Source organism: Nannobrachium achirus (assembly GCF_963921795.1).
Source record: "Nannobrachium achirus genome assembly, chromosome: 15".
Lineage (NCBI taxonomy): Eukaryota > Metazoa > Chordata > Actinopteri > Myctophiformes > Myctophidae > Nannobrachium > Nannobrachium achirus.
In genome coordinates this window covers 30,299,882-30,327,602 of record NC_137822.1, presented here as the reverse complement: position 1 = coordinate 30,327,602, position 27,721 = coordinate 30,299,882, and the positions used below count along the sequence as shown (strand labels likewise).

General features: G+C 42.3%; 1 protein-coding gene across 1 annotated transcript in view; it reads right to left on the bottom strand.

Moving 5' to 3' along the window:
- musk (muscle, skeletal, receptor tyrosine kinase) overlaps positions 1-27,721 on the bottom strand; it is a gene marked incomplete at both ends in the record, with an annotated part of 55,296 nt that overhangs the window by 7,478 nt on the left and 20,097 nt on the right. Inside the window, 6 exons of the mRNA XM_080743540.1 lie at positions 797-989; positions 2,677-2,863; positions 18,102-18,190; positions 19,824-19,847; positions 22,309-22,502; positions 24,554-24,817. Coding sequence (XP_080599666.1) covers positions 797-989; positions 2,677-2,863; positions 18,102-18,190; positions 19,824-19,847; positions 22,309-22,502; positions 24,554-24,817 — 951 coding nt within the window. The remainder of the gene's footprint in view (positions 1-796; positions 990-2,676; positions 2,864-18,101; positions 18,191-19,823; positions 19,848-22,308; positions 22,503-24,553; positions 24,818-27,721) is intronic.

Below are 27,721 nucleotides of genomic sequence, written 5' to 3'. Positions count from 1 at the left end.
ACTGACTCACCTGCCAGTGAGGACTCGGAGCCTTCGTCCTATTCCTCCCGTCCCAACAGTCCCCACTGACAGGTGCCACCCCAGCCCATAGGAGTATGTGCAATGACAATGCAATTAACACCCTCCCGCCGGGCTTGACTACCCTGAAAACGGGCCAATTGTGTTTGTGTAGACACCAGACAAAGCTGCCTCCGTGGTGGTGGTGGTCAGGGATTTTACAGCTGCGCCACCCAGCCGCCCAGGTGCTACAATTCCTATGATTTTACATAGATTAGACTATATATTACAGTTAAGTGATATACAATGTCTCAACAGACATTGTGTATGAACTATCATTAGTAAGACGCCTCAGGGCGACAAGCAAGGTCGCGCCACAGTGATGTGGACATCAGGGATGTGGACATCAGGGTCCTCCATATATGGGCATTAAAGGGATTTGTTCCCCCTGGCATCACAGGGATCTCTCTAACAGGGCATCATTAAAGGACCACCTCACCTCTGGGACAACCAGATCTTATTTTATTGTTGTTTGGGACACGATCAACACAATCCTGAGTTATTGTTTGTGTTCAATCTGTGTTTTTAGATATTTTAGTATTTCAGCATGCTACAACTGTTCATATGATGCATTTAGCATCAGCATGATGTCAGAGCGGCAAACTCATAGGCTGTAAAAATGTGTACACGGACACGGACAAGCTGTGACGTTTCTCATAGTAAACAGAACAATATGATTCAAGTAAAAATAAAAATCTCTCACACACTCACACACACGACACAGTCAAACGCATCTCACCTCTTCCTGCTCCGCAAGTGCTTCCTGTGTCTGCGGCAGCCGAGGATGATGATGGAGAGGAAGGCGGAGGCGGCCAGCACAGAGAGCAGGATGATGATGACAGACATGGAGTAGGCTGGAGACACGGCCACCCCGGGGAGGTGGGGGGCCGCAGGGTCCCGGGGGCCCGAGGACGACGACTCTGCCTTCACCACTGTAACTACAGTACACACAGATAGGGCCGATTCATACTCCACTTTTAGAGCCGAATGTGTTTCTGTTTCGGTTCGGGGAGTCACAACATCCCGGTGGCAACGAACAGCCGAATTAATGACGGTTTCTAATGAGGCGGATTCTATGAATGCCTTCTAAACCAGTAGTTCTCAAACTTCTTCGTATCAAGGGCCCACAAATGTATACTGTATATATATATATATATATATATATATATATATATGTGTGTGTGTGTGTGTGTGTGTGTATGTGTGTGTGTGTGTGTGTGTGTGTGTGTGTGTGTGTGTGTGTGTGTGTGTGTGTGTGTGTGTGTGTGTGTGTGTGTGTGTGATGGAGAGAGTCGCAGCCCCAGCCTTGAAGCCTCAAAAGTCTAATATCTCCCCCGGACTAAAGAGATGTCTCTTTGGTCTAGTGGTTAAGATATTGGACTTTCGCGTGGGAGACCCGGGTGCGAAACCGGGTGGGGAGGTTCGGATCACCTCCGTTACATTGGTGCCGTGACCCGGATTCGCGCTTCCCCGTAGGAGGAGGTCAAAGGGGGGTGAATGTGACGGAGAGAGTCGCAGCCCCAGCCTTGAAGCGTCAAAAGTCTAGTATCTCCCCCCGACCAAAAAGATGTCTCTTTGGTCAAGTGGTTAAGATATTGGACTTTCGCGTGGGAGACCCGGGTTCGAAGTCGGGTGGAGACGTTCGGATCACCTCCGTTACATATATATATACAGTATATATATATCAGTATATACCTCTCCCATCTGAAAACGTTGGGCTGTTGTCGCCAAGGCAGGGACCCCCAGAAGAGAAGATTTGTGTTAAAAAAGAATTAATGATGTAAAACATTTTCAAAAATTGCATATGTACTAGCTCGCAGCGCAACTGTTGTCATTAGACGCCTGGACATGACACTGGTATGTCACAGGGATTCAACCCTTGACGTCGAGTGCCAAGCAATGAGTCGTTTTTAGAGTCTTTGGTATGAGTCGACCAGGGATTGAACCCCGACGTCCCACTCCCAGTAGACACTCTAACCACAATGCCACTCAGACAGTTACAGGGTCACTGCTGTTAATACCAAAATGTAAATGGGTTCACAGAAACAAAACTACTGTATACGAGTCAGGAAGGAAACTGGGGGGAATAAAAAGGCTGACCACCGTTTACGTTAGCACTACCCAGTAACCACCGTGAGGACATATGAGAGAGAGAGACGATCGGGGGTAATGGCAAGTGAGGAAGAAAGAAGGAAATGCACATGCACGCATATACACGCACGCTCGCACGTGTTGATTTCATAAACTATGGCGAAAAATGTTTGTAGTTTTCCTTTTTTCATGAAAACTAAATTAACCAAGCTATGATGACTAAGACTAAGTATATTGACAATTTTGTCAACAAGTAAAAGCTAGACTAAAATGTTAGGGTGGGACTAGTGAAGAAGAGCTCCAAGTCATTTCATGTTTGGTTGCAGATCTACATCCCACAACGCGTCTTGTGAGCTTGTACATCAGCTATTTTCAGCATGCAACTAAATGTAAAATCAGCCAAAACTAGACTAAATCTAAAACTTTTCAGGTGAGGAAAAATATGAGTAAAACTAAATGAAATGTTATTCAAAAGACTATGACTACAACTAAATCTAAATTTGCTGTCAAAATCAACAACTAACACACGCATGCAAAAGCACATACCTATAATCTCCTCCCCACACCGCGGTACAGAGCAGTATTCCCAGCGTACGTTGGGGTTGGAGGTGTAGCACCAGGGCTTGTCGCTGGTTCCTCCTGGGTTCCTGCAGTGATTCTCCGAGGCCTTCAGTTCTGGAATCACCTCCACAGAGAGCCGATGCTGATGAGGAGACTATAGAAGACAAGAGGTAACATTATTATTATCATCAGCATCATTAGTAGTTTTAGTAGCAGTAGTAGTTGCGACCGTCAGGGAGCAGTTTACTATGAAAACCTCCACCGGCCGTCCGTCCGTCCGTCCGTCCGTCCGTCCGTCCGTCCGTCCGTCACACCTTTGTGACCATCAACAAACGTCACACCTTTGTTGATGTTTAAATCGAAGAGTCTTGGTCAAATACTTCTGTTGGTTTCTGCACTGATCATTTATACAATTCAGCTGTGTTTGCTCGTGTCATCATGATGAGGTCATAAATCAGCCATGCCCAAATATAGATTTTACGGGTTTACATGCTTACTCAGTTATTCGTTATGTGAAAGTCCTATGACGTCTATGATATCTGACATCATCATACATACATTCCCTTTTATGCCCATAAATGGAGATCCCCTCTGTAGAACCAGCCACTGACATCACTGTAATGTCAGGGGAACCAAATCCCTTTTATGCCCATATATGGAGATCCCTGTGATGCCAGGGGAACCAAATCCCTTTTATGCCCATATATGAGATATGGAGATCCCCGTGTTGCCAGGGTAACCAAATCCATTTTATGCCCATATATGGAGATCCCTGTGATGCCAGGGGAACCAAATCCCTTTTACGCCCATATATGGAGATCCCTTATGTCATCAATATTAAGCCCATATCTGTGAATATCTTTGGGTACCAGATGTCTCCATATATGGTTAAATGGTCCGATATACATCACTGGCCAGAAGACCAAGAAATGGTGCAACCTCGCCCTTTGCTTTTCTCCCTATAGGCATCTTACTGGTAGGTAGTTTAATGAGGAATGCAGTATGGTGGTAGGTAGGTAGTTATGGCCTTTGATGTAAGATTTTCACTTTCTAGGATAACTATATTTGCTATTCCCAGATGATGCCCTTTTAGGGTACCCCTCATGCCCATATATGGAGATCCCCAGGCTTTACTAATTAACATAAGTTTTATGCCCATATATGGAGATCAGTGTCCCAATGTCATCAGATATATGGGCATAAATGGACACAGGCAAACTAGATGGGCTGTATGGATATCCAGATGTGTGATGTAAGTGTTTTATTCCAAATGTGGCACCCCACAGACATATTTCCAGAAACAAAATCCCTTTCATGCCCATATATGGAGATTTCTGATGTCATCAATCCCAGGCCCTGTAAAAAACATGGTTGCTATGGTATGAGCAACTTATGTCTCCATATATGGAGATTCAACTTCAATGAGTAACCATGGCAAACTGTCAACTGCCCGTATGTCTTGATAATTGGTAAAACAAACTTTTGGCCTATTTGTGGAGATAAGCGACCAACGGTCGCTTATCTCCCGATTAGGGAGTCTTACTGGTAGTAGTAGTAGTAGTAGTAGTTAGTAAGTACTAAAAGCGCTACAATGGTTCATTCTGTTCATTCATACATTGGGAAGTGAAGCGGCGAACATTCGATGCCAGCGTCCTCACTTCCCACATTCACACACCAATGGTGGCAAACTGACACCGACGACTCATTTGAGGCAATGTGGGGTTCAGTGTCTTGCCCAAGGACACTTTGACATGTGAACATGAGGAGCTAGGATTCCAAACGCCGACCCACAAATCACTGGCCGATAGTAGTAGCCGGTAGTAGTAGAATAATGTATGGTATTCCAATACATTTTGTTAATATATGGGTCAGTGACGTGACGCCCCAAAAAATGTGTTTTTAAAAAAACTTTAAATTGCAGGCATAAAAGTTATTTACTTTTGTTCTACTCACTCTCAACCTTATGGAAATACATTTTGTTTTTAGATATTTTATTGGAATCAGACTTTATTCAGCAGTTTGTTGTACTTGTGCCTAAAATCGTCATATGGTGTGACATGAAAATAATTGTTCATAAAATGAAAATGGAGTACATCTTTCTTAAGTTACTCACTTTATCAAAGTCCTTTATCATAACTAACCAGTGATCCACTATAGTTTTTTGAAAATTAATTATATCTATATATTTTTTTCATAATCGACACTCTGTGTGAGGCCCATGTTCATGATCTTACAACATATTTTAAATGTATTCTGTCAAAACTTTCTCTAAAATTACACAAATATTTGTGACTCTTCCTGATAATATTCTCTATGTAATCCATAAACATTTTTTTGGTTTAATCATTAATAAAGGTATGATTTCTCACTATTTGGAATGTCACACCAAATGATTTAGTGTCACACCGTATGATCATATCTTCATGTGTCAAAGCAAACTGTGTTTTAACCTACCTATTAGTGAGTACTGAACTGAACTACTGATTGATTAAACAATTACCCAGGATAACATGGCCTTAATATTTCTGAACAGGATATTATTGTAGGGCTTTAACATGGGATAAGAAAGAATTGTAGTAGTAGATGGATGATGAGGATGTGCACAGGAATGCTACGCACACCTAAGTCTTCTGCCGGCCCACGGCAGAAGGATCCTAAAGGGACAATAAGGCGCATAGCCACACTTGGAGCCAAGGCATTGAAGGCAACATTTTATTGACACCAATTAGTGGAAACAGAACTCAGCATTCAGGTAAATTGCTTTTTTCCGAAGTCTCCTGAACTTGAACACAGCATTTTGTGTTGAACAAATGTAATTAGGAATCATGACATTACACCACATCTCCACTAGCTAAAGAGTGCTGGGTTGCGCAACTCCGAAAATAGCTGATCTACAAGCTCTCGCAGCACAACGTGTTGAGAGCTTGTAGATCAGCTATTTTCGCTAGTTTTGTCTCGGGTCCTACCTTAACACTGTCCACTGTCCAGTCCAGTGAGTGAAAGTACAAAAGTATTAGATCAGATTAGATTATACATTTAGACTGTATTGTACATCAGCCAGTCGTATTTGGTGAGGGTAGCAAACCGGCTGCCTTGTTGCGGTTCTGCTATGCCACAGACAACCTCCTGCTCTTCGTAGAAAATGCAGTCTCGCCCCTTTGGCTCCTCTCTCCTTGCTGGGTCATTGTTTAGTTTCTCCCTGTACTTTCTCGTTCTCTCAGCACTTGTCATTTTCCAGCTGACAAAAGAAAATGCAATGTATAGTTTAAGACAAAGAGAAAATATTGTTTAGATTGAAACAATATGTTAAGGTTTCTGTGAAGGGGTTTCTGCTCTGTCTGATGAATTTGAAGTATCACTGAATGAAGCTAAATTACATTTTATGTAAAAATGTTTAAAACAAATGTTTAAATGTACAAAAGAAACATGGAACTTTGTTATTTGTTGTTATATCTGTAGTTAAATACAGTATAAATCATATGGTGTGACAGTCAAGTCATATGGTGTGACAAGCAGACATGTCACACCATATGATTAAGTGTCACACCATATTACTGTTTTCTCCATTTAGGTTTACCTTGAGGCTACTATGTACACATTAGCATGCTAACAGCATGCTAGCTATAACAAAGCAGCCTAGATCTACATGGAAATATGACCAAAACTTCAAATAACTTAAGCTTTTTTTAAAGAAAAGGTGTCACACCAAAAGACATCCAGAATGGTGAGTTTGTCAACGTTTCAACAAGATGGCATTTCATGAAAATGTTAAAATCATAACTCACCTCAGACACCTGTCTTGCAGTTGTGCTGGGAGTGCTGAATAGCCTTACAGAAGAAGGACCTCTCTAGCCAATAGGTGTCCAAATAATTGCCTGTTTAATTTTTCCAAACTAGTGTCACACCAAATGATTTTGGGTTGGGGGACAAAATGTTTTTGATCAGAAATGACTGAAAACATTATGCTTTGACTTTGAAAAGATATAGGCTCAAAATAGACATTTTTTTAGCCTAAATTCATTTTCAAATGATTTTTAGCAATTCTTTTTCTTAGTTTTATTCAAGTTCCCACTTTGAGAAACAAGGTCAGGACAGTCACACCATATGAGTTTTGCCATGTTTGGTTGAAGATTCTGAAGAAATGAGGAATGAAATGTTTTAATCTTGAGTAAGTTCACATAAAGCTTAATGTCCTGCACAATATTCAGAAGGTTTTTGACAAATATATTTTTTATTTATACATGTTTGACACCGAGGACAGCGAAAACGTTACGTCACGTCACCCACCCATATACTCTTCTTTAGGGGACGGGAAACCATCCAACCAACCAAATCAAAGTATCAATCAATCAATGAATCAATCAACTCCAATATCATAGAATAGGTCTCAAGTGTCCTATGTCGGTGTTCAGCAAGTAGAGTTTTGATCTACATAATAACTGTGTTATGTGTGTCTCATGTTCAGATCATATCCTGTCAGCCAACATCCAACATCTGGTGTCTTCATGTTTCACTCAAAGTAGTGCGAGAGTTCTTCCATGGTGTCCCAATGTGTGGCAGTGTTAAAATGGCTTTCATTAAAAATGTAAAAGGAGTGCAACAAGAAGCATTTGCTCTAGCGTTGTTTGTATTCATGTTATACAGTATATTGCATCGTGGCATTGTGGAATATGTTGTTCATAATTGTTGAGAAGCAAGGTCCTTAAATCACCTGGGCTCACCTGCATTAAGGCGGGAAGGTCCTTACTGCAATATGAAATATTTTATGGAACGTGTTTTAAATCACTCTGGCATAGAAAAAGCAAACTAAACCACCGCTCATCCGTCCAAAAAAACAAAACGCTTGGGTGAATATAATAATATAAGGGTGAAAAATAACCCCAGCTCTATGCAAGTATATGCCAAAACATTTTTTGCACACTTTCGGTCATGTGACCTTCTTCAGGGTTAGTGAGTTAGCTGTTTTTCTTTTCCCTTTTTTCCCCGCTTTCTTCTTTTAAATCACTTTGACATCAAAAATATATCGTCGTTGTCGGGTGGAAACCAAGTTTTAAATTTGTATGTTTTTTCGCAAAGTAAAGCCCTGCTTCATCGCACAAGGCCGTCACACAAAAGTAGTGAAAACAGCAGATCTACAAGCACACAACGCCTTGCACCGCGAGGCGTTGTGTGCTTGTAGATTGGCTGTTTTCACTAGTTTAAATCATTTTTAAAATACAAAATGCAAAACGAAAGGTTTTGGACATACAAGGTTTTCACCCGACAACGACGATATATAAAATAAAATAAATCTCAGTATTTATTTTGTGGTAGCTCCAGTTGCTGCAATACCCCTGTTAACCATCAGGGGATGGTCAATTCTCTATCGCTATGCTTTATTTAACATAGGCTTTGCTCGCTCAGCGGGTTAACGGTGCATGTCACGCATCACATGTGGAATGTCAAGTTTCGCGGCTTCGGCCCCTCTGGCCCTCATATACTGTATTTACACGTTCAATGTAGCAACCTCTGGATATGATGCCCAGAGAGGGGTGATGCTCTTGGACTCTTATCAAGGCCTCCTATATGTGCTTTATGGAGGGTGTCTTTAAAAACAGCACTCTCTCTCTCTCTGTCTCGCACGCAGGGTTGTCGCACCAAATTCTGGGCCCTGGGTACAAGCTTGTAGATCTGCTATTTTTGAAAAATCGTGAAGATTTGTGCAAAGTCTTTGAATATTTGTGTTTCCCAAAATATTACATTCCAGGGACCTCCCCAGAAGCAAAATTTGAGTTACAAATGTTAAAATACATAGGTATATTCAAAGATTTCAAAAATAGCAGATCTACGAGTGCCACGCTGCGAGCTTGTAGATCTGCTATTTTTCAATAGCTGAAGCAATAATTAAGGCCCCTCCACCATGGGCCTTGGTAACTCCACTCAACTCCACTTTTCCCCCCCCTTGTGACGCCCCTGCTCGCACGCACGTGCACGCACACACACACACACACACACACACACACACACACACACACACACACACACACACACACACACACACACACACACACACACACAGAACATCAGGAGTTCTATTAGTCCTGTGGGTCTACACAGTATGTAGGCCTATAGCGAAAAGTTTCATACAGCCTTGTGCCTACAGTGATATACAGTATGCGCACGTGCATGCCAAGTGCACGTGCGCTGTTATGCAGCCAAAGACCATATACGGTGTATGAAGATAGATGTCATGAGACTGACAGATTGGCTGTTGTATAGGGATGCTCACAGAGGGGTCAGTGGATCATGCCTAATTTATGATCTGTGTGAGACCCCCCCCCGGCGGCTCGGACAGTGGGTGCGTCCGAAGTCGCATGCCAAAAATGTATCTATAATCTACAACATTGGTTCTCAAAGTGGGGTCCTTGTGTGAGTTCCAGGGGGTCCCCAGCTAAATGAAGAACCAAGAACCAAATGGATCGTTATGGGTACAGTCTGAGAGTGTACAAATGGAACCAACTTTGGTTCCATTTGTACACTTGATTTTACAATATAAATTGGGGTCTCAGAGATAGAAATGCCATTAAAATGGGGGTTCGTAGCCTCTAAAGCATGTCAAACTGGGGGTCCTTGAAATTAAAAAGGTTGAAAATCACTGCTAGAGCCGTAAAAATCTTCTCTTATATGGGGGGTCCCTGGCATATCTTTTCAACTGGGGGTCCGCAGGTTAATAAGTGTCAGTATGGGGGTCCTTGAAATGGAAAGGGTTTGAGAACCACTGCTCTACAAGCACAACAGGGTTAGGGTTCGAAATCGAAATCTGAATCCGAATACAGAGATGTGTGTAATAACGTCATCATACACAATTGCATTTTTGCAGGAAGTTTCTGACACCCCAAAGCCCAAAGTGAAACTGGAGATTAAGCTGTCTAGGGTTGAATTGTAAGCATCAGCTGTAATAAGCAGGTGTGCTTTTATAGTAGGCCATAAATAAGCATCACAGGTTTGAGCCTTGGACAACATCAGTCAAATCCTCAGCTTTAAAAATCTATACAATTGTAGCTCTAATGTAACCAAATGGACCCATAAGGACGGGTCCAAAGGGATGCACGGGTCCATTTGGTTACACACGTGTACACTCTCAGAGAAATGGATACATTTAACACTGCACACTTGACTGTGCACTGCCTGCCAAGTCAAATATGAAACACCTGTTTATGTTATTCAGTTCTCTGGTTGAGCTTTAACCAACAGCTTGCCAGAGCTTTGCAAAGCTTCAGCTAGCTCTTGTACGCAGCAAAATCCCCAGTGTTAATCAACACTTCCAGAGTTAAATTACCGTGCGGCGAAGCTGAAATGTGGCTAATTTATTTGTACTTTTTTTTTAAATCACATTTTATATTGATTTTATTGTTGTATATTATTCTTAATAGTGCCAAGCACCTTGATATACATATACGGTACAGTGCTGAGTGTTCCATGTATGGTGGCGCATGCTGCTAGTCAAATAAATACTGTTAAGCTATGTATACACAATGGTACTCTGAGGGACTTGAGGTGAAAGCACCCATCCAAACATTGTAAACTATTTAAACACAACCAATTGTTGGTGTGCGTGTGCGACTGTGCGTGTGTGTGTGTGTGTGTGTGTGTGTGTGTGTGTGTGTGTGTGTGTGTGTGTGTGTGTGTGTGTGTGTGTGTGTGTGTGTGTGTGTGTGTGCGTGTGTGTGTGTGTGTGAGAGAGAGAGAGAGAGAAAGAGAAAGAGAAAGAGAGAGGGATAGAGAGAGAATGTACTATCTGTGTGCAGTCGTCTTGGTGTTCCTTAAAGGACAACTTTGTTTTTTTACAACAAGGGCTCATATTTTAGATTTTAATTAGAGAAAAGAAAAGATGAGTGTTAAAATGTTTTAATTTACTGCTTGTTTTAGCGAATTTAGTATTTTGATTTCAGTGGTTGGGGCCACATGCATACAAGTGGCTAAATACCGGTATGTATTTTTAGACACAATAAGCTGGCAATTTCTTTGTTACTATTTACACCAGCCACCATAAGTCACATCTGCCCATGAAAGATTGCGGTGCATCTTGGAAATGGACTTATTGTGTCTAAAAATACATATTTAGTAACTTGTACGCATGCCCCCAACCCCATGCATGCAAAATCGTTAAAATCACTAAAATGATAAAAAGAAGTAAATGAAAACATTTTAACACTCATCTTTTCTTTTCTCTAATAAATATATAAAATATGAACCCTTGTTGTAAAAAAACAATGTTGTCCTTTCTTTTTACCTATATCTATACCTAGATAGATAGATAGATAGATAGATAGATAGATAGATAGATAGATAGATAGATAGATAGATAGATAGATAGATAGATAGATAGATAGATAGATAGGTGTGTGTGTGTGTGTGTGTGTGTGTGTGTGTGTGTGTGTGTGTGCGTGCGTGCGTGCGTGCGTGCGTGCGTGCGTGCGTGCGTGCGTGCGTGCGTGCGTGCGTGCGTGCGTGTGCGTGTGTGTGCGCGCGCGTGTGTGCACACGCGTGTGTGTGATAGGCCAGATGGCATCTGGCTCATGAAAGTGAGGCTTATGATGACTTTGGAAGGATATAAAGGCTTGCTAGGTCATAGCCTAGTCTTTATGGGGTGAGCATCCACATGGAGACCTCTGAAAGGCTCTTCTGAGGCTACCTAGCTAAGGGCTCATGCGGTTCCAAAAGTGTGTGTCGACCCATGCATGCGTGAGCGTGTGCAAAGTTAACATGTTATATATCGTCGTTGTCGGGTGGAAAACGTGTATGTACAAAGCCTGTACAAACAGCCGATCTGCAAGCACACAACGCCGTATAGATCAGCTGTTTTCACTACCTTTGTGCGACGGCCTTGTATGATGAAGCAGGGCTTTACTTTGCGAAAGAACATACAAATTTGAAACTTGCAATGGAGATCTTGGAGATACGTGGTTTTCACCCGACAACGCCGATATATTTTTGGCAAATAGTTGGGCCTTTGGTTTCATCCCAACAGCATTGGTTGGACACAAAGTTGGGCTTGTTAGCTAGGGTATTCTTTGAGACACACATACGGGCCGCCATTTTTTATTCGGGTGAAAACACAGCTTGAATTGCATTACAGATTGTACACATTTTAAAGGGTTTGTTTCGTCATAGCGCATGCATAGCAACATTTGGTGAGGTACTGTAGTGCAGGTAACTGCAACAGCCACCTATCTTGTGCAAAATGTTCTTAACTACATTTGTTTCTAAAAATTCTAAACTTTCTGCGTTTCGGCTAATAGTATTAGATCCGAGTTTGTGTGTGTGTGTGCGTGTGTGTGTGAGTGCATGCACGTGTATGTACTGTACAGTAGACTGAAACCCACATAGTGCATGACATGAAGTAAAAACATGTGGCGTTAATGACTGAGTGGGCACGTGAATGTGCTTGTTTGTCAACGTATTTGACAAATAACACCCACTGTGCTGCAACTCTGTGGGGGAGAGACGTATGGTTCTCCTTTTCGCGTGGTCGGGCTTAATTCGCCCCAGGACCACTAATAAAATAAATAAATGAAAACAAACATATACATTTGTACACTGATATATGGAATGCATGTATCCTGCACCCTTATTATTATTATTCTTTTCCCCAGTTTTGTTAAACCATTGTTTGCTATGATTTTTTTATTTTTTTCAGTTTAGTTAAATCAATGTTGGAAACTGATACCGTGTTTTGTTTAGACAAAATAAGCCTTGGATTCAGCCTACGCCTTGTTTGTGCCACAAGGATTAGTGGACTAAATTGTATTCTTGCTCTTTTAAATGGACCGAAATAAAGATTTACTAACTTCTTTCAGCTGAAGCATGGCAAAAGCTTTCAATAGTTTTGTTTCTCTCAAAGTGAAAGATCTATACGAGATGCTAGACGAGAACACCGAGAGCATCTGAAACAGTGTTGTTGTGCACATGCAGGACACTGATCAAGCTGCTACGGTACACATGAAGAATTGATCTCAAAAGGGAGATGTCAAACAGTGGGCTGTGTATACATAATACAGAGTTTTTGTATTTTTCTTGGATAATTTTGGGGCATTTTTATATAGCTTATTTAGATAGGAGACATGTGCCTCGGCCTCGGCTCCTCGCAAATCACAAGCAGCATATCGTCACTGTGGGGTAAAAACCTTGTATCTCCAAGTTTCAAATTTGTACTTTTCGTAAAGCAAAGCCCTGCTTCACCATACAAGACTGCCGCACAAAACTAGTGAAAATAGCAGATCTACAAGCACACAACGCCTCGCGGTAGAGCGGCTATTTTCACTAGTTTAAATTATTTTTAAAATGATGAATACAAAACGAACGGTTTTGGACATATACAAGGTTTCCACCCGACAACGACGATATGGCCGCTGCACTGTGAGCTGTCGGCACAACCCAGGCACCCCGGGGCCTTCAGTTCCGTCCCTGCAGGCCTCATACATGTGGAATAATTTACATTCACAATAAAAACATTGGCCCCGGATAGAAACATCTGCAATATGAGGCACGGCGCGGGGGGAGGTGAGTGATGACTCTTGGATCAAGGATTCCATGACCCAGAGAGAGAGCCTCCACACAGAGCTCTATAGGACTTGACAACGAGCCATTGAGCGGAGAAAGTATTAGGAACACCTGCTCCTCTCCGCCACATTGCCCGTGTTTTGGTGAAACCGAGTGAAAGTCAGTCAGCCGTAGGGCATTCACGAATAGTGATTTTTAGTATTCGAATTATTCGACCTCAAAGTATTCGAATAGTCGAATATTCGACAGGACTGGCCAAACTGTCAAATATAAAGTAAGCAAGAGGCGAACATTGTGAAAATAGCCGATCTACATGCTCACAACGCCTCGCGTTGCGAGGCGTTGTGAGCATGTAGATCTGCTATTTTCACAATATTTATCTGCAGAACCGAGTCACATTAAAAGTAATACCTACAATTCCAAGTGCTTGTCAGGGTGGGGGTCCCCAGTTAAAATATGTTTATTTTGGGGGTCACGGACTAAAAAGGTTTGAGAACCATTGACAACTCATTTTTATGACTTCCTATCTAGCCAAGCTTTATAAATTATATATTTTTTAAAGTTTAGAGAGAAAAAAAAGCAAAATTTCAACTTCGGTGAACAACGTCGAATAGTGACTTTGATATTCGAATATTTGATGAAACCGAGGGAAAGTCAGTCAGCCGGTCATGTAGGCAGGGGGAAGTGGGGGATTATAGGGCCACGTTTTGATCTGGCCTAAAAAAATGTTTTGCTGTGAAACAGATATACTTATACCACGTTTTCACAGAGCCAAACGACAGGAAGTATTGTGGAACTTTTGAAATTCACATCATGTCATATGTAGTCTTGCGTAGCCAGACAACTATTCCACAATCTCTGAATGCTATATAGAGTCTGGAACTACAGCTCCTGAACGGCGAGTAATGGAAGCTGACATTTCCGTTCATGAAAATATATTCTAAAATGTCATTTCTGCTAAGCAGCAAGCTAAATATCGTTTTGTATTTATCATTTCTAAAATGATTTAAACTAGTGAAAACAGCTGATCTGCAAGCACAAAACAATCTGCTGCTTTCACTACTTTTGTGCGACGGCCTTGTACTGTATGATGAAGCAGTGCTTTACTTTGCGAGAAAAAAAAACGCAGAGTCAACAGTCTGGCCTCGCGAAACCATGTGAAAATGGCCTATAATCTTGTGTGGCGGATGTTTTGGCGTTCGAGATGTCAAGGCAAGCTACAGAGTAATTTTTCCTAAATGTTCTGGGAGAATAACAATTTCCCTGTAGTGAAAATATAGAATATAGAAATAGAAATGATTTTTTTCTTTTTTCCAACCAACAAATCACCCTCCTCTTTTTAAGAAATGTTACATTTTAAGAATGATCTTGAATCAAATACATAAACATGTAACAAGGCATCAGCATTAAACAAATAATAAAACTAAAAACAGGGGGGAAAAAAACCTTAAAGCACATCTGTGTACTTTAGTGCCAATCCTTTTTGGTTTCCAAAACGGATATCAGAAGAAGAAGAAGGAAAGAAAAAAAAGGTTTAGGCCTGCTGAGAGATCAGAGTGAAAGCACTGCACATCACATGGCCTACGGCGTTAACAGCTCCAGCAGACATCATCATTCTAATCATGCTATTATTAGACTTCCTACCAGGAAATGAAGGCTTGTGTGCTATCCTTGAAAGTAAATCATATCATCTACCTACGGTGAAGTCAGAAGAAAATCGCGTAATGATGCTGTTTAATAGGGATGTAAGTTCAATACATTTAATAGCGATACGATATGCATCACGATACTGTACATGGCTGACGATACGATACAGTACATGGACGATATTGGTTCATTCATGGCGATACGATACGATTCGATTCGATTCAATGATTTAAAATCGATATAGTAACTATTTAGCAATAGTTAAACCATAGTGCAGTTTTTTTTTAGGAAAATCTATTATTATGGATATAAATACACACAGTGATTCTCTAGCAAATACATGGACATTATATTTCAACACATGGACAAACCTGCACCTTGACATGAACACAGAGATTACACACATTTATCGATAGACCAAGAGTAGTTTTTCATTTTCCCTTGCTAAATACAAGGCAAAATACTTAGTTTCCATACAATCGATTATTTGCATTGCAAAACGATTTGATACAGAGTATCTGCATTGTAAACCGATATGATACAAAACAGTATGACATTTTGCTGTTCAATATCTATATAGTAGGCCTAGATCCTTGCAAATTAAAAACAAATTATATCGTTACACTCCTACTGTTTAACATTGCTTTCATTTGCCTCAGTTGCATGTTGGGTCTGAATTAACCTCGCATAGCCAGACAATATCACCAAGGGCAATCTTTCTTTGCAATGGCAGATACGTCTGGCTACACACGAGGCTAGGTCTGAATCTCTTCATTAGTATACAGTCAGGACTCAGGAGTTTCCTGCCTGACTGATCTGGGCCAGGTAGGGTAATGCTTGATTTGGTCTTGGTTGTGTGCAGTGTTTCACACCAAAAGTAGCAAATCTAGAAGTTCACAACGCGCCATGAGGCGACTTGTTGTGATCTTGTTGATCTGCTAATTCCAGCGTGCAGCTAAGTAGTCGTACACACTTTTGTATTTATCACCCTTAAGAGACTCAATTGCGGTAAGACATTCCAGGCAGCACACTCGCTCACGTGCACGCGCACGCACGCACGCATGCTCGCACGCATGCACGCGCACACACACACACACACACACACACACACACACACACACACACACACACACACACACACACACACACACACACTGTATACTGTACATCTGGTCAATCAATGTCTGCCAGCCCAGCAGAAAAGAGACGTTTGTTTTCATTCATGTTTTCAAATGATGGTTGATTGAGACAATGGAAACCATTAAGTTGATATAGTGATCCCGGCCTATGATTAAAAAAATGCATGCGTATGTGCGTCAGTGCGTGCATGCACGTGTTTGTGTGTGTGCATGCATGTATATGCATGTGTACAGACAGACAGACAGACAGACAGACAGTGTATGTGTGTGTGTGTGTGTGTGTGTGTGTGTGTGTGTGTGTGTGTGTGTGTGTGTGTGTGTGTGTGTGTGTGTGTGTGTGTGTGTGTGTGTGTGTGCTGGTGATAGAGCTTGTGCAGCATGCGTGTGAAGACTAATTGTTTCCAGAGGCAGGATGTGACACGCTGATCGAGCCCCTCCCTCTCTGCTGACCCAGCAAACACACACACACGTGTGCGCACGCGCAAACACACACACACACACACACACACACACATACACACACACGCGCGCACACGCACACACGCACACACAGCACCCCAAAAGCCCCTTCATGTTTTTATGGTTCTGCTCCATGAGAGGGTGTGTTGTGTTGAACTCTCACTGCTCTCCTGTGCAATAGTGTGTGTGTGTGCCGTGCATGCGTATGCGTGTGCTGGATTATTTAATAGCCACTTGGACAGGAGCCCTTAATGTGATTCAGACACTACCTTCATATGGCTGAAAAGAGCCTGAAGAGACTTTTCTCTCTCTCTCTCTCTCTCTCTCTCTCTCTCTCTCTCTCTCTCTCTCTGTCTCTCTCTCTCTCTCTCTCGATCTCCCTCTCTCTCTCTCTCTCTCTCTCTCCTGGAACTGGTGAGCAACCACCTGTCCTCTGCATCCCCTCCCCTCCCCTCCCCTCCTGGACCTGGTGTCATCTACCAGACCAACCACCTGTCTGTCCTCTACATACCGGTACTGTACCATCCCCTCCCTGTTAAAATTACAACCATGATCTGCTTTAATTCCGTCAGTCTATATTAGTAGTTTAATGACTAGTATAGTAGTATTAAAATGTTTTTTTTTTTATGTCCATTGTTTTTGTATTTGGGTTCATAAGTTGAGTGAGTATATAACAAAATGCGTTGAAATTAAATCAAAATGTTACATTTCAGGATTCCAATTAAAAAATAACAAAAAAATTATTCAGGATTCCAATTCAAAAGAAGCAAAAATAGCCGATCTGCAAGCTCAAAACGCATCGCAGCGCGATGCGTTTTGGACGTAGCAATATGCAATGTGGCCCTCTGGAGTGAAGGTGGAAATATAGTGGCCCTCGCCATCATCAAAGTTGCCCATCCCTGTTCTAGATTGCCTATCTAAATGTAGAATTTGCTGTGGACAAGGACAAGTCTTGCCACGGACACATTTGTCCGCATACAGACATACTGACGACCCCTGAGTTGGACCTCACAGTCAAAGAAATCACGCCATGCAGGCTGCCCAGGCTGCCCAGGCTGCCTCCCATCACTCTGCAGTCTGCTGTACTTGCGAGGCGTAACGCAAGTTGCGAGGCGTTGTGAGCATGTAGATCGGCTATTTTCACAATGTCTGCCTTTAATATCTGAACAACCGCTTCACGCTCATCACACTATAAAGACTGAGCTGCTCTTCTTCCCTGGAAAGTCCTGCCCTCGGCGGGGTCTTTCCATTTCCATGGAAAACACTCAAACACTGGCTCCTGATCCAACGCTTGGACTACGTAACACTTTGAAATGCACTCATGTGCAAGTGTGTGTGTTGTGTGCAAACGTTCACTCACACGCACGCACGCATGCACACATGTCTCTCGGGTCCCGAGTATTTTCGGAATCGGGGACCAAGAGTCATGTTCAATTGGACCTGGGCCGGTTCTGGTTCTATTTATCATTATGTATAATAAATAACCGTGTGATATGAAAATACCCTATTTTACATAATTCTTTCCCACACACACACACACACACACACACACACACACACACACACACACACACACACACACACAGAAAGAGTCAGTAGGCCTACCTGTTGGCTCCATGACTGGCAAGGTATTCCAGAGCTGGTCATATTCAGTCTGCCTTGGTAGAAGCGTCCCCTGTCATTGTAACACGTAGCTGTGGAGACATTTACGGATTAAAGATTGACATAATATGGTGGAAAAGGTACTATTTATTTTACTTAAATAAAAGTATCAATACTGCAACGTAAACGTACTCTGTTTCAAGTAAAAGTCCGGAATTAAAAATGTACTTCTGTAAAAGTACAAAAGTATTAGAAAGCAGAATGTTCGTATAAAATGTATGAAAATAGTAGATCTACAAGCTCACAATGCATTGCATTGCGACGCATTGTGAGCTTGTAGATCGTCTATTTTCAAATGGCCAAAACATATACTGTATAGGGCTGAAGTGGCTAATGTATGTATAATAATACAATTCTAAATCTACAAAGTAACTAGCAACTAAAGTTGTCAAATACATGTAGTGGAGTAAAAGTACAATATTTGGATCCAAGACATATTGGAGTAGAAGCAAAAGTATTGGAAATTGGAAATACTCCAGTACAAACACCTCCAAATTGTATTAAAGAGGAAGACCACCCATTTTCAATATTGAACTGTGTCATTAATATACCTTAGAGGAGTTGTGTGGAAATTAAATAAAAAAGTCCCCCCCCCCTTTCTGTGTTGCCTTGAACTGGAGGATATATTTTGGGGTTTGTATTGTAAATCACACCGAGATGACATCACACCGGTGTACATTAGCCTACAATACAAACCTCTAAATCAGGGGTCCCCAAACTAAGGCCCGGGGGCCGGACATGGCCCGCCTCCACATTTGACCCGGCCCCCTGAACAATGACGGGGGAAAAAAAGAAATGTTGCTACTACAACCTCACTTTGCCCCAGTCATAGAACGTGAACGTGAGCCCCCCAGAACGGAATGAAGGCAAAAAGGTTGGGTAAGACTAAGAGAAAAAATGTTTCAGAATGCAGGGTATTTAACCCGCAGTGGACACACGATTATTTTTTTGTTCAATGCAAAGAAAAGGCTGTTTGTCTCATCTGTCAAGACACGGTGGTGGTATTCAAAGAATACAATCTGCGCCGACATTATGAATCCCGTCACAAAGACAAGTATGATAGCTTGCAAGGCCAAATGCGAGCAGACAAACTATCAAAGCTAAAAAGTGGACTGTTAGCTCAGCAGACTACATTAGTATGCCAAACTCAGCTGAACCAATCATCAGTTCGGGCCAGTTTCCGTGTTGCTCAGCTGATCGCAATAGGCGGTAAACCTTTCACTGAGGGAGAGTTTGTCAAGAAACGTTTGAATGTTGTTGTGGAGGAGGTGTGTCCCGAGAAGAAAGATGTCTTTAATGCCGTGAGTCTGGCGGCGAGTACAGTCACCAGTCGCGTTGAACACCTGCGATAGGCACCCCTGCGATCGTCACACTTTTTCTGTTACTAACTGACCCCATCAGAGAAGGGAAAAGTTATGTGGCCCTCACTGGAAAAAGTTTGGGGACCCCTGCTCTAAATCAATCCTCCAGTTCTAGGCAACACAGAAGGGGTGGTACTTTTTGTATTCATTTCCACAGAACTCCTCTAAGGTATATTAATGACACAGTTCAATATTGAAATGGGTGGTCTTCCCCCTTAAGTTACTTTACACCACTGGGTATGTTATTGTATAATAGAGTCATGTGTAGGTGGAATGTGGGTGCTAATTATGAAATGAAACTTACTTGTGACTTCATCTTTCTTGATATCTGGAACAGACATAACAAAAAGAAAGCATGAAATGCTGAATTATACACTGAGTTGGCCGTCCCCAGGATCGAACCCATGACCTTGTGTGTGGCCGAAAGGCGACACCTGGACACAATATTATGAAATCACTTTGTAACAATATATTATGGAATGATAATACACTGTAAATATTTAGCCAGGGAGGAAGTATTGTTGAATACCGAAAACAAACACAAAGCATTCTTATACACTTCCTGGTTTTGAAAACTACTGGATGTAGAGAGGACAGAATGCTGATTCACTCTGCTCAAAGTCAGGATGTCTAACGTAGATGAATGAGATTGTATTACAGTGAAAACATGCAGTCATGACATATAACACACACACACACACACACACACACACAGGGGCGTCACACCAAATTCTGGGCCCTGGGTACAAGGTTTCACTGCGGGCCCCCCATGAATGTTAACTATTGAAAAATAGCAGATCTACAAGCTCACAGCGCGGCACCGAGTGCCGCGCTGCGAGCTTGTAGATCTGCTATTTTTTTTTTAAATCATGAAAATGTGTGCAAGAAACCTATGTTTCCACGTCAGTGGTGCTCAATCTTTTACATGTGAAGGACCCCCAAGATGATATGTATTTGGCCATGGACCCCCATCTCAAAATACTTAGTTCCAGGGACCACCCCAGAAGCAGAATTTGAGTTACATTCAAAGATTTTCACACATTTTCACGACTTTTCAAAAATAGCAGATCTACAAGCTTGCAGCGCGGCACTCGGTGCCGCGCTGCAAGCTTGTATATCTGCTATTTTTCAATAGCTAAAGTTACGAGGGCCCCTCCACCGTGGGCCCTAACTCAGTCCCACCCCCCCCCCCCCCCTTGTGACGCCCTTGCACACACACACACACACACACACGCACACGCACACACGCACGCACGCACGCACACACGCATACACACTTTCACAAACTCTCTCTGTCTCTCACACCTCCAGCAGCTGTGGGTCTTGGCTCAGACCAGCGACAGCCTCCCAGTGACCTCACCAGTACGCAGTGACCGCCACTGCACTCCAGTAACAGACCCTCCCTATACAGAATACCTCCTGGATTTAAACTGACGCACGCTTTCTGGACACTTCCTTCCTTTGCTGTTATTGCTAATGGATAAACCAGTGTCTGTCTGTCTGTGTGTGTGTGTGTGTGTGTGTGTGTGTGTGTGTGTGTGTGTGTGTGTGTGTGCGTGCGTGCGTGCGTGCGTGCGTGCGTGCGTGCGTGCGTGTGCTGTGCGCGTGTATGATGGAGGCTTCATCTTGGCTTTCAGAAATGCTCTTGAGAATTATATCTTCTAAACAGCTTCCTGTTCAAAGCTAGTTTGTCTTGTTTTTTTTCTCATGATCTGTCTCGCTGTTGTGTCGCTTTATTTTGTAGCGCAATTCTTTTTATTGTGGTTTCTTTGTTGAAGTTGGGGTTTTACTTTATTTTGAAGTAATGTCCAAGACCTATAGTGTTTCCAGTTGTCCTGTCTTGTCTCATGCATCCTTTGAATTGTAAATGTTGTTGACCTTTTGATTGATTGATTGATTGAGTGATTGATTGATTGAATACTTATTTAGTCATAAACGTACTGTAAACAACACGAGGTATGGTCGGACATAGGCTAGAAGGACAGCCTAGTCTCAGCCAATCGTGTTAGTAGTCATGTTCACCTGCTGTGTCAGTTCTTGCCAGTACTGCTAGGTTCTGACTCATAGTGTTCTTGTATAATATACTGTATCTCTGTACTCCATACTGTGTTCTCCTTGTTAAAGTCTAAACACAGTATAAAGCCCTTGCTTTTGAAATACCCTGCCCATTTGTCACTGTCCTCCTGTTCTTCGGTCCCATTGCTTTTATTGTTTTGCTCCTGCTCTGTACAGCACTTTAGTCAATCTCGGTTTTAAATGTGCTGTATAAATAAAGTTTGATTTGATTTGACTTGATTCTCCTGAGTCCTGAAGCACACATGATGCCTAAATTGTAAATTGTAAAATTGATGGTTAGACTGGTCAAGAGATGTGAGCTTACATCTTTGATTACCCAATCATACAGTACACAAGCAGCAGATTAAAGTACAGAATGAATTTGGAAATGCTGTGTAACGCTAAATTCTGTATAACCTTTAACTGATAGTCAATGGCAACTACTGGCGATAGCAGGCGATGAGGCAATAGTGGTAAACGTCGCCTCAAAAACATGAACATATTTTAACTTTTGGACGACATCGCCCAGAGTTGCCGGCTGTTGCCCGCTGTCAAAACGCAGGGTAACATCAGCAGGTGTTCAGTTATTATTTTCAGTCAGCACAGCAAAAATGTAGTGGAATGGACAGGAAACAATGCACAGCATGAGTCACACCAACGCCCAGAGACACTTGGTTAACTACCAACCACACTGTTTTCACTCAGCCATGAAGAAAGCCTATGTGGTCTCTTACCAATGAAAGGGACGTGTGTACACGAGTCTGGGTCTGTGCTGAGGCTTGGTAAGGCCTGGCAGTTTGGCAGCAGCAGGTTGGGGGACCCAGCCCTGGCCCCGGAGCTGTAAAAGCCTGTCTGGGACGCACTGCTACCCTCCATGACGAGCCACTCCTTATGACAGTACAGCTCTTTCACTGCCAGACAATGCTCTCTGTGGGGGAAGAGGGAGCACAGAGTGGACATAATGGGGAAGATTAGGAACCATTCATTGAGTAGAAGGAATGGGAAAATAACTAATTGTGTTGGTTGTTACCAATCACATTATCGTCGCTGTCGAGTGGAAACCTTGTATCTCCAAGTTTCAAATTTGTACGTTCTTTCGCAAAGTAAAGCCCTGCTTCATCATACAAGGCCGTCGCACAAAAGTAGTGAAAACAGCAGATCTACAAGCACACAACGTTGTGTGCTTGTAGATCGGCTGTTTTCACTAGTTTAAATCATTTTTAAAATGATAAATGCAAAACGAACGGTTTTGGACTGATAGACAACACGATGTGATGTGATGTGATGTGATGTGATGTGATGTGATGTGATGTGGTCATTTTTGAGCGGTGTTCCTGGAAAGAACCAAACTCAAACATCTGGCTTTGTCTTGGATGCGAAGCGTGGCCTACATCTGGTCTACATCTTGGCAAAAAACACTCAAAGTTTGTTGTACGCTAATAAGGTCACATCGGCCAAGCTTCGCGGGACACTTAATGAAATGAACACATAAATAGCACATTTCTGGCTTTTAATCACTGATGATGGTCAGTGATTAATTTGCTATCGCTTTATTACACAATGTGTCTTTATCTATTGTGGGGCCAGTCAAGCAAGTGCATATACTTAAAATTGTTAAAATATGGATGATAACAATGATTCACAGATAAGCCCTACGAATTGTGACCGATTAACCCATTAAAAAGCCTATCAATGGAACCTAGCGATTTACACTATCAATGTACTGCTAGCCATGTCCTCTAACCAGACTGAACACCCACATGTCTCATGAAATGCTGAGGAAAGGTCTGGGGCCGTTTCCTTCTGCTGCGTTATTAAAAGTGTTATTGTATACCTATTTGCGAGTGCTGACGACTTCATTTGCTTTTTTTTGCCTTTTGGTTGGCCACCCATTATAAGACTTTTAGGTTTCTTGCTAAAACCAGACTTATCAGGAGGGGAAAACAAAACAACCTGGCCTAGACTTTGTATTGAATGACAGCAGGGCGGAGCACAACTGTGGTTTGGCAAGTTACTGTATGTACATGTAGGCATAAAAAGGGGACTTTCTCCTGAAGGCAAACAGGCAAGCGTTCGACCCCCGGTTAGCTCCTAGTCCTATGTGTATAATTTCATATAGCCTAGTTATAAAATAGGGCAAAAATGGTTAAAGGACAACTTTAGTTTTTTACAACAAGGGTTCATATTTTAGATTGTAATTAAAGAATATAAAAGATGAGTGTTAAACTGATTTAATTTACTTCTTTCTATTGTTTTAGAGATTCTTATTTCAGTGGTTGGGGGCATGCGTACAAGTGGCTAAATATGTCATTTTACACAGAATAAGCCCATTCCCAAGATACAACGCAACCTTTCATGGTTGGATGTGACTTATGGGGGCTAGAAGTGTTACTGTAAATAGCAATAAAGAAACTGCTGGCTTATTGTGTCTAAAAAGACACATGTAGCCACTTGTACGCATGCCCCCATGCGTACGCATGCCCCACATTTTAGCATGGTAAATGCTATAAAACAATAGAACGAAGCGAATGAAAACATTTTAACAATCACTTTTTCTTTTCGCTAATTACAATCTAAAATATGAACCCTCGTTGTAAAAAACTAAAGTTGTCCTTTAATATATGTTTTATAATATTATAATTTATATCTGCTAAGTAACTAGAAACTTAAGTGTTCAAATAGGCCTAAATGTGGGCCTAGTGGAGTGAATATTTGGATCCGAGATGAGTAGAAGCAAAAGTATTGGAGATTTGGAAATACTCAAGTAAAGTACGAATACCAGAAAATTGTACTTAAAGGGGAGAACCACCCATTTTCAACATTGAACTATGACATTAATTGATTTGGGGGTTTGTATTGCAAAGTACACCGGGTGGGGTGTGACTTTTTTCTTATTTCCAAATAACAACTCAAAGGTATATTAATGACAGTACTTAAGTAAATGTACTTAGTTACTTTACACCACTACAGGACACCTACCTGCAGACAGGCTTGGGTGCAGGCCCTAACCCCGAGGGGTTACAGTCAGGGAAAGCGAGGTGACAGAGAAGGGAGCGCGCCACGGGGCTACAGAGCATGCTCAGTCCGTCCAGCTCCGCCCACCAGCTCTGGACCAGGAACTCCTGCACGTCCTCGGGGTCAGAGTGGGAGGAGTTGAAGAAAACTAGCGAGTCATCGCGCAGGACGTCGCGGCACACCTGGCCTCTGTACGCACTGCAGTACCCGGCACTGCCCTTATAGAGCCTGCAAGGAGAAAAAGGAAGACACACATTATAAGGGGTCTTGGCTTGTGGTGGACTTTTTGCTATGGACATACAAATGGGCAGACAATAATATTACTAGAAAGTAGAAATACATAAATTACCTTTACATGTTTATAACTCTGAGAGTGCACATTTGGTACCTTTTAATGGTACCAAATGGTCCATTTGTGCACTCTCAGAGTTAAGGGGGTCCTTGAAAATAAAAAGTGAGAGAACCACTTTCCTAGACCTATATGGACTCCTAATGCCATACTGTAGTGTCATAGTAAATCAGTGTCACACATATTCTGAAGCAAAACCTTATAAAATTATAATGTTATAATGTAAAAAACTAAAAACTGAAAATTTGCCACAAACAAATATGGACATATTGATGACCCGAATCATGTTCTACACCCTGTCTCTCCCATCATGTGCAGGACAAAAGGAGCAAAGGAAGATGAAACAATATCAATACAACCACATTGACTTCCAAGCGACACAATGCAAAAACACAGACAGTTATCTGCTTTTTCAAAATGGCCCCCGAGTTCCTCACTGCCACGTTCCTAAATTTCGAGTGCACGGGTAAATTTTTAGTGCACGGATCGTGCACGCCCATGCCTAGATCTCCTAGTACTTTTTCACAGCTTTCAAACAAAAAACTGCTTGGAAATCCGTTCAGGCATTCATGAGATAGAAGCCTTCAAAGTCAAACAAAACAAACAAACATGGCTGCCATTTAGAAAGATGTGTTTGTTATGGGGCTAAACATGCAATTTCGCGATTGCGATCATGCCTAATACATTTTAGGCATTTTTTTATTTATGTTTTTCAAAATGGCTGCCAACTCGGGAAACTCGAGCTGTGGCAGTCTGGGGGTACTGAAATAACTCGGGAAAATCGTGGCTTGGCTATGAATGACTTTTAAAAAATGTAATAGAAATAAAATAAAATAAAAAGGTAAACATAACAGGAAGCTATTGTTGTTAGCAAAAATTCTCTAAATGAATGATAGTGCCTGCCTTTACAGTACATCTTTCCAGTTTTCAGTGAGATTTGATCCTGCCTGTGTCTTTCTGTTTACCCGTCTTTCCTTTCTCCTGCAGCTCATCAACTTGGTTTGTATTCTCGTCTGTCTGTCTGTCTGTCTGTCTGTCTGTCTGTCTGTCTGTCTGTCTGTCTGTCTGTCTGTCTCCTGGCCAACATGTCTCTGATCCTTCCTGCTTGCTAGTTTACATCTGCTCTTGTCTACACATCTGTTTATCTATCTGTGCGTCAGCCCTGCATGTGTGTCTGCTTGCCCTTTGTTTCTTCTTATCTGCTTCTTTGTCTTTCCACACACGTTTGTGTCTGTCTGTCTGTCTGTCTGTCTGTCTGTCTGTCTGTCTGTCTGTCTGTCTGTCTGTCTGTCTGTCTGTCTGTCTGTCTGTCTGTCTGTCAGACATTCCACCAGCTTGCTCGTTGCAGATATCTGTCACTCTTCTGTATTTCTGTACAGCTGATTATATTCCTGTGCACCTACTGTATCTTCCGTGTCTGTCTGCCTGCTCGCCTGTTTGACCCCCATCTGCCTCTCTGCCTTCCCATCTATTTCTGCCTGCCTGTCTATGCTTTTTTTCCCCTGTCTTGGATCCTTGACTGCCTGCTTTTCTCTGTCTTTCAGCTTGACATCTTGTCAGCCAGTCTCTATGCGGCAAACTCCCAGAAGAGCTCAACTGTCTATCTGTGTACAGTTAGTCTGTCTGTCAGCTTGTCTGATTGTTATGTCAGCCCGCACACCAGCATTGCATGAGTGCAAGTGTGTGTGTGTGTGTGTGTGTGTGTGTGTGTGTGTGTGTGTGTGTGTGTGTGTGTGTGTGTGTGTGTGTGTGTGTGTGTGTGTGTGTGTGTGTGTATCCCTGCTCTGCCTGCACGTAACCTTGACGCATGAAAACTGTTACACTCTTTTCACCTGTAGGCTGTACATATTTTGTTCCGATTGTATTGTATTGTATTGTGTACACTTCTGCTTTGGCATTGTAAACATATGTTTTCTCATGCCAATGAAGCCCTTTGAATTGAATTGAATGGAATTCAATTGTGTGTGTGTGTGTGTGTGTGTGCGTGTGTGTGTGTGTGTGTGTGTGTGTGTGTGTGTGTGTGTGTGTGTGTGTGTGTGTGTGTGTGTGTGTGTGTGTGTGTGCGTGCGTGCGTGTGTGCGTGCGTGCGTGCCTGCGTGCGTAAGTAAGTGCGTGCGTAAGTGCGTGCGTAAGTGCGTAAGTGTATGTGTGGCTGTGGGGATCAATCCTTTTAAAACTATTTTGGAGTTGAATCATCATGGCTATGGTCAAGTACAAAAAGCGAATTCATCTCTGTCTGTCTGTCTGTCTGTCTGTCTGTCTGTCTGTCTGTCTGCCTGCCTGCCTGCTTGCCTGCCTGCCTGCTCTTATCCTCAGTTCTGTATCGTACTGTATCGTAATACTTGACAAAGTCCAGATGTTGCCTCCTTGAAGGTTCAAAAGGGTTCAGATGAAACCATCAAACCTAAAGCTGACCTGTCAGTCAAGCTCCAATCTCCCCAGTAGTACAGCCCCTCCCACCACCACCCCCGCCCACCCACCCCCTCTTTGTTATACAGTCCAGATGTGGCCACAAGGTTAGCGGCTAAAAAGGGTTCACATTCACATCAAACCCATCATGACCTTTGCCTGTCTCTGTGTGCCCGTTGCTTACACACTGGAGTGCTGTCAAATGTCACATGAGATGTGTGTACAATACGCCGGGTGTACGTCATGCAGTGTGTAGAGTAACTAAGTTAAAGTACTGTACTTAAAGGGGCACTCCACCACTTTTCAACCTATCTTCATATAATAGGTCCTCACTAATGTTCATGATAAAATATTAAAACATTTTCCCACTCAGT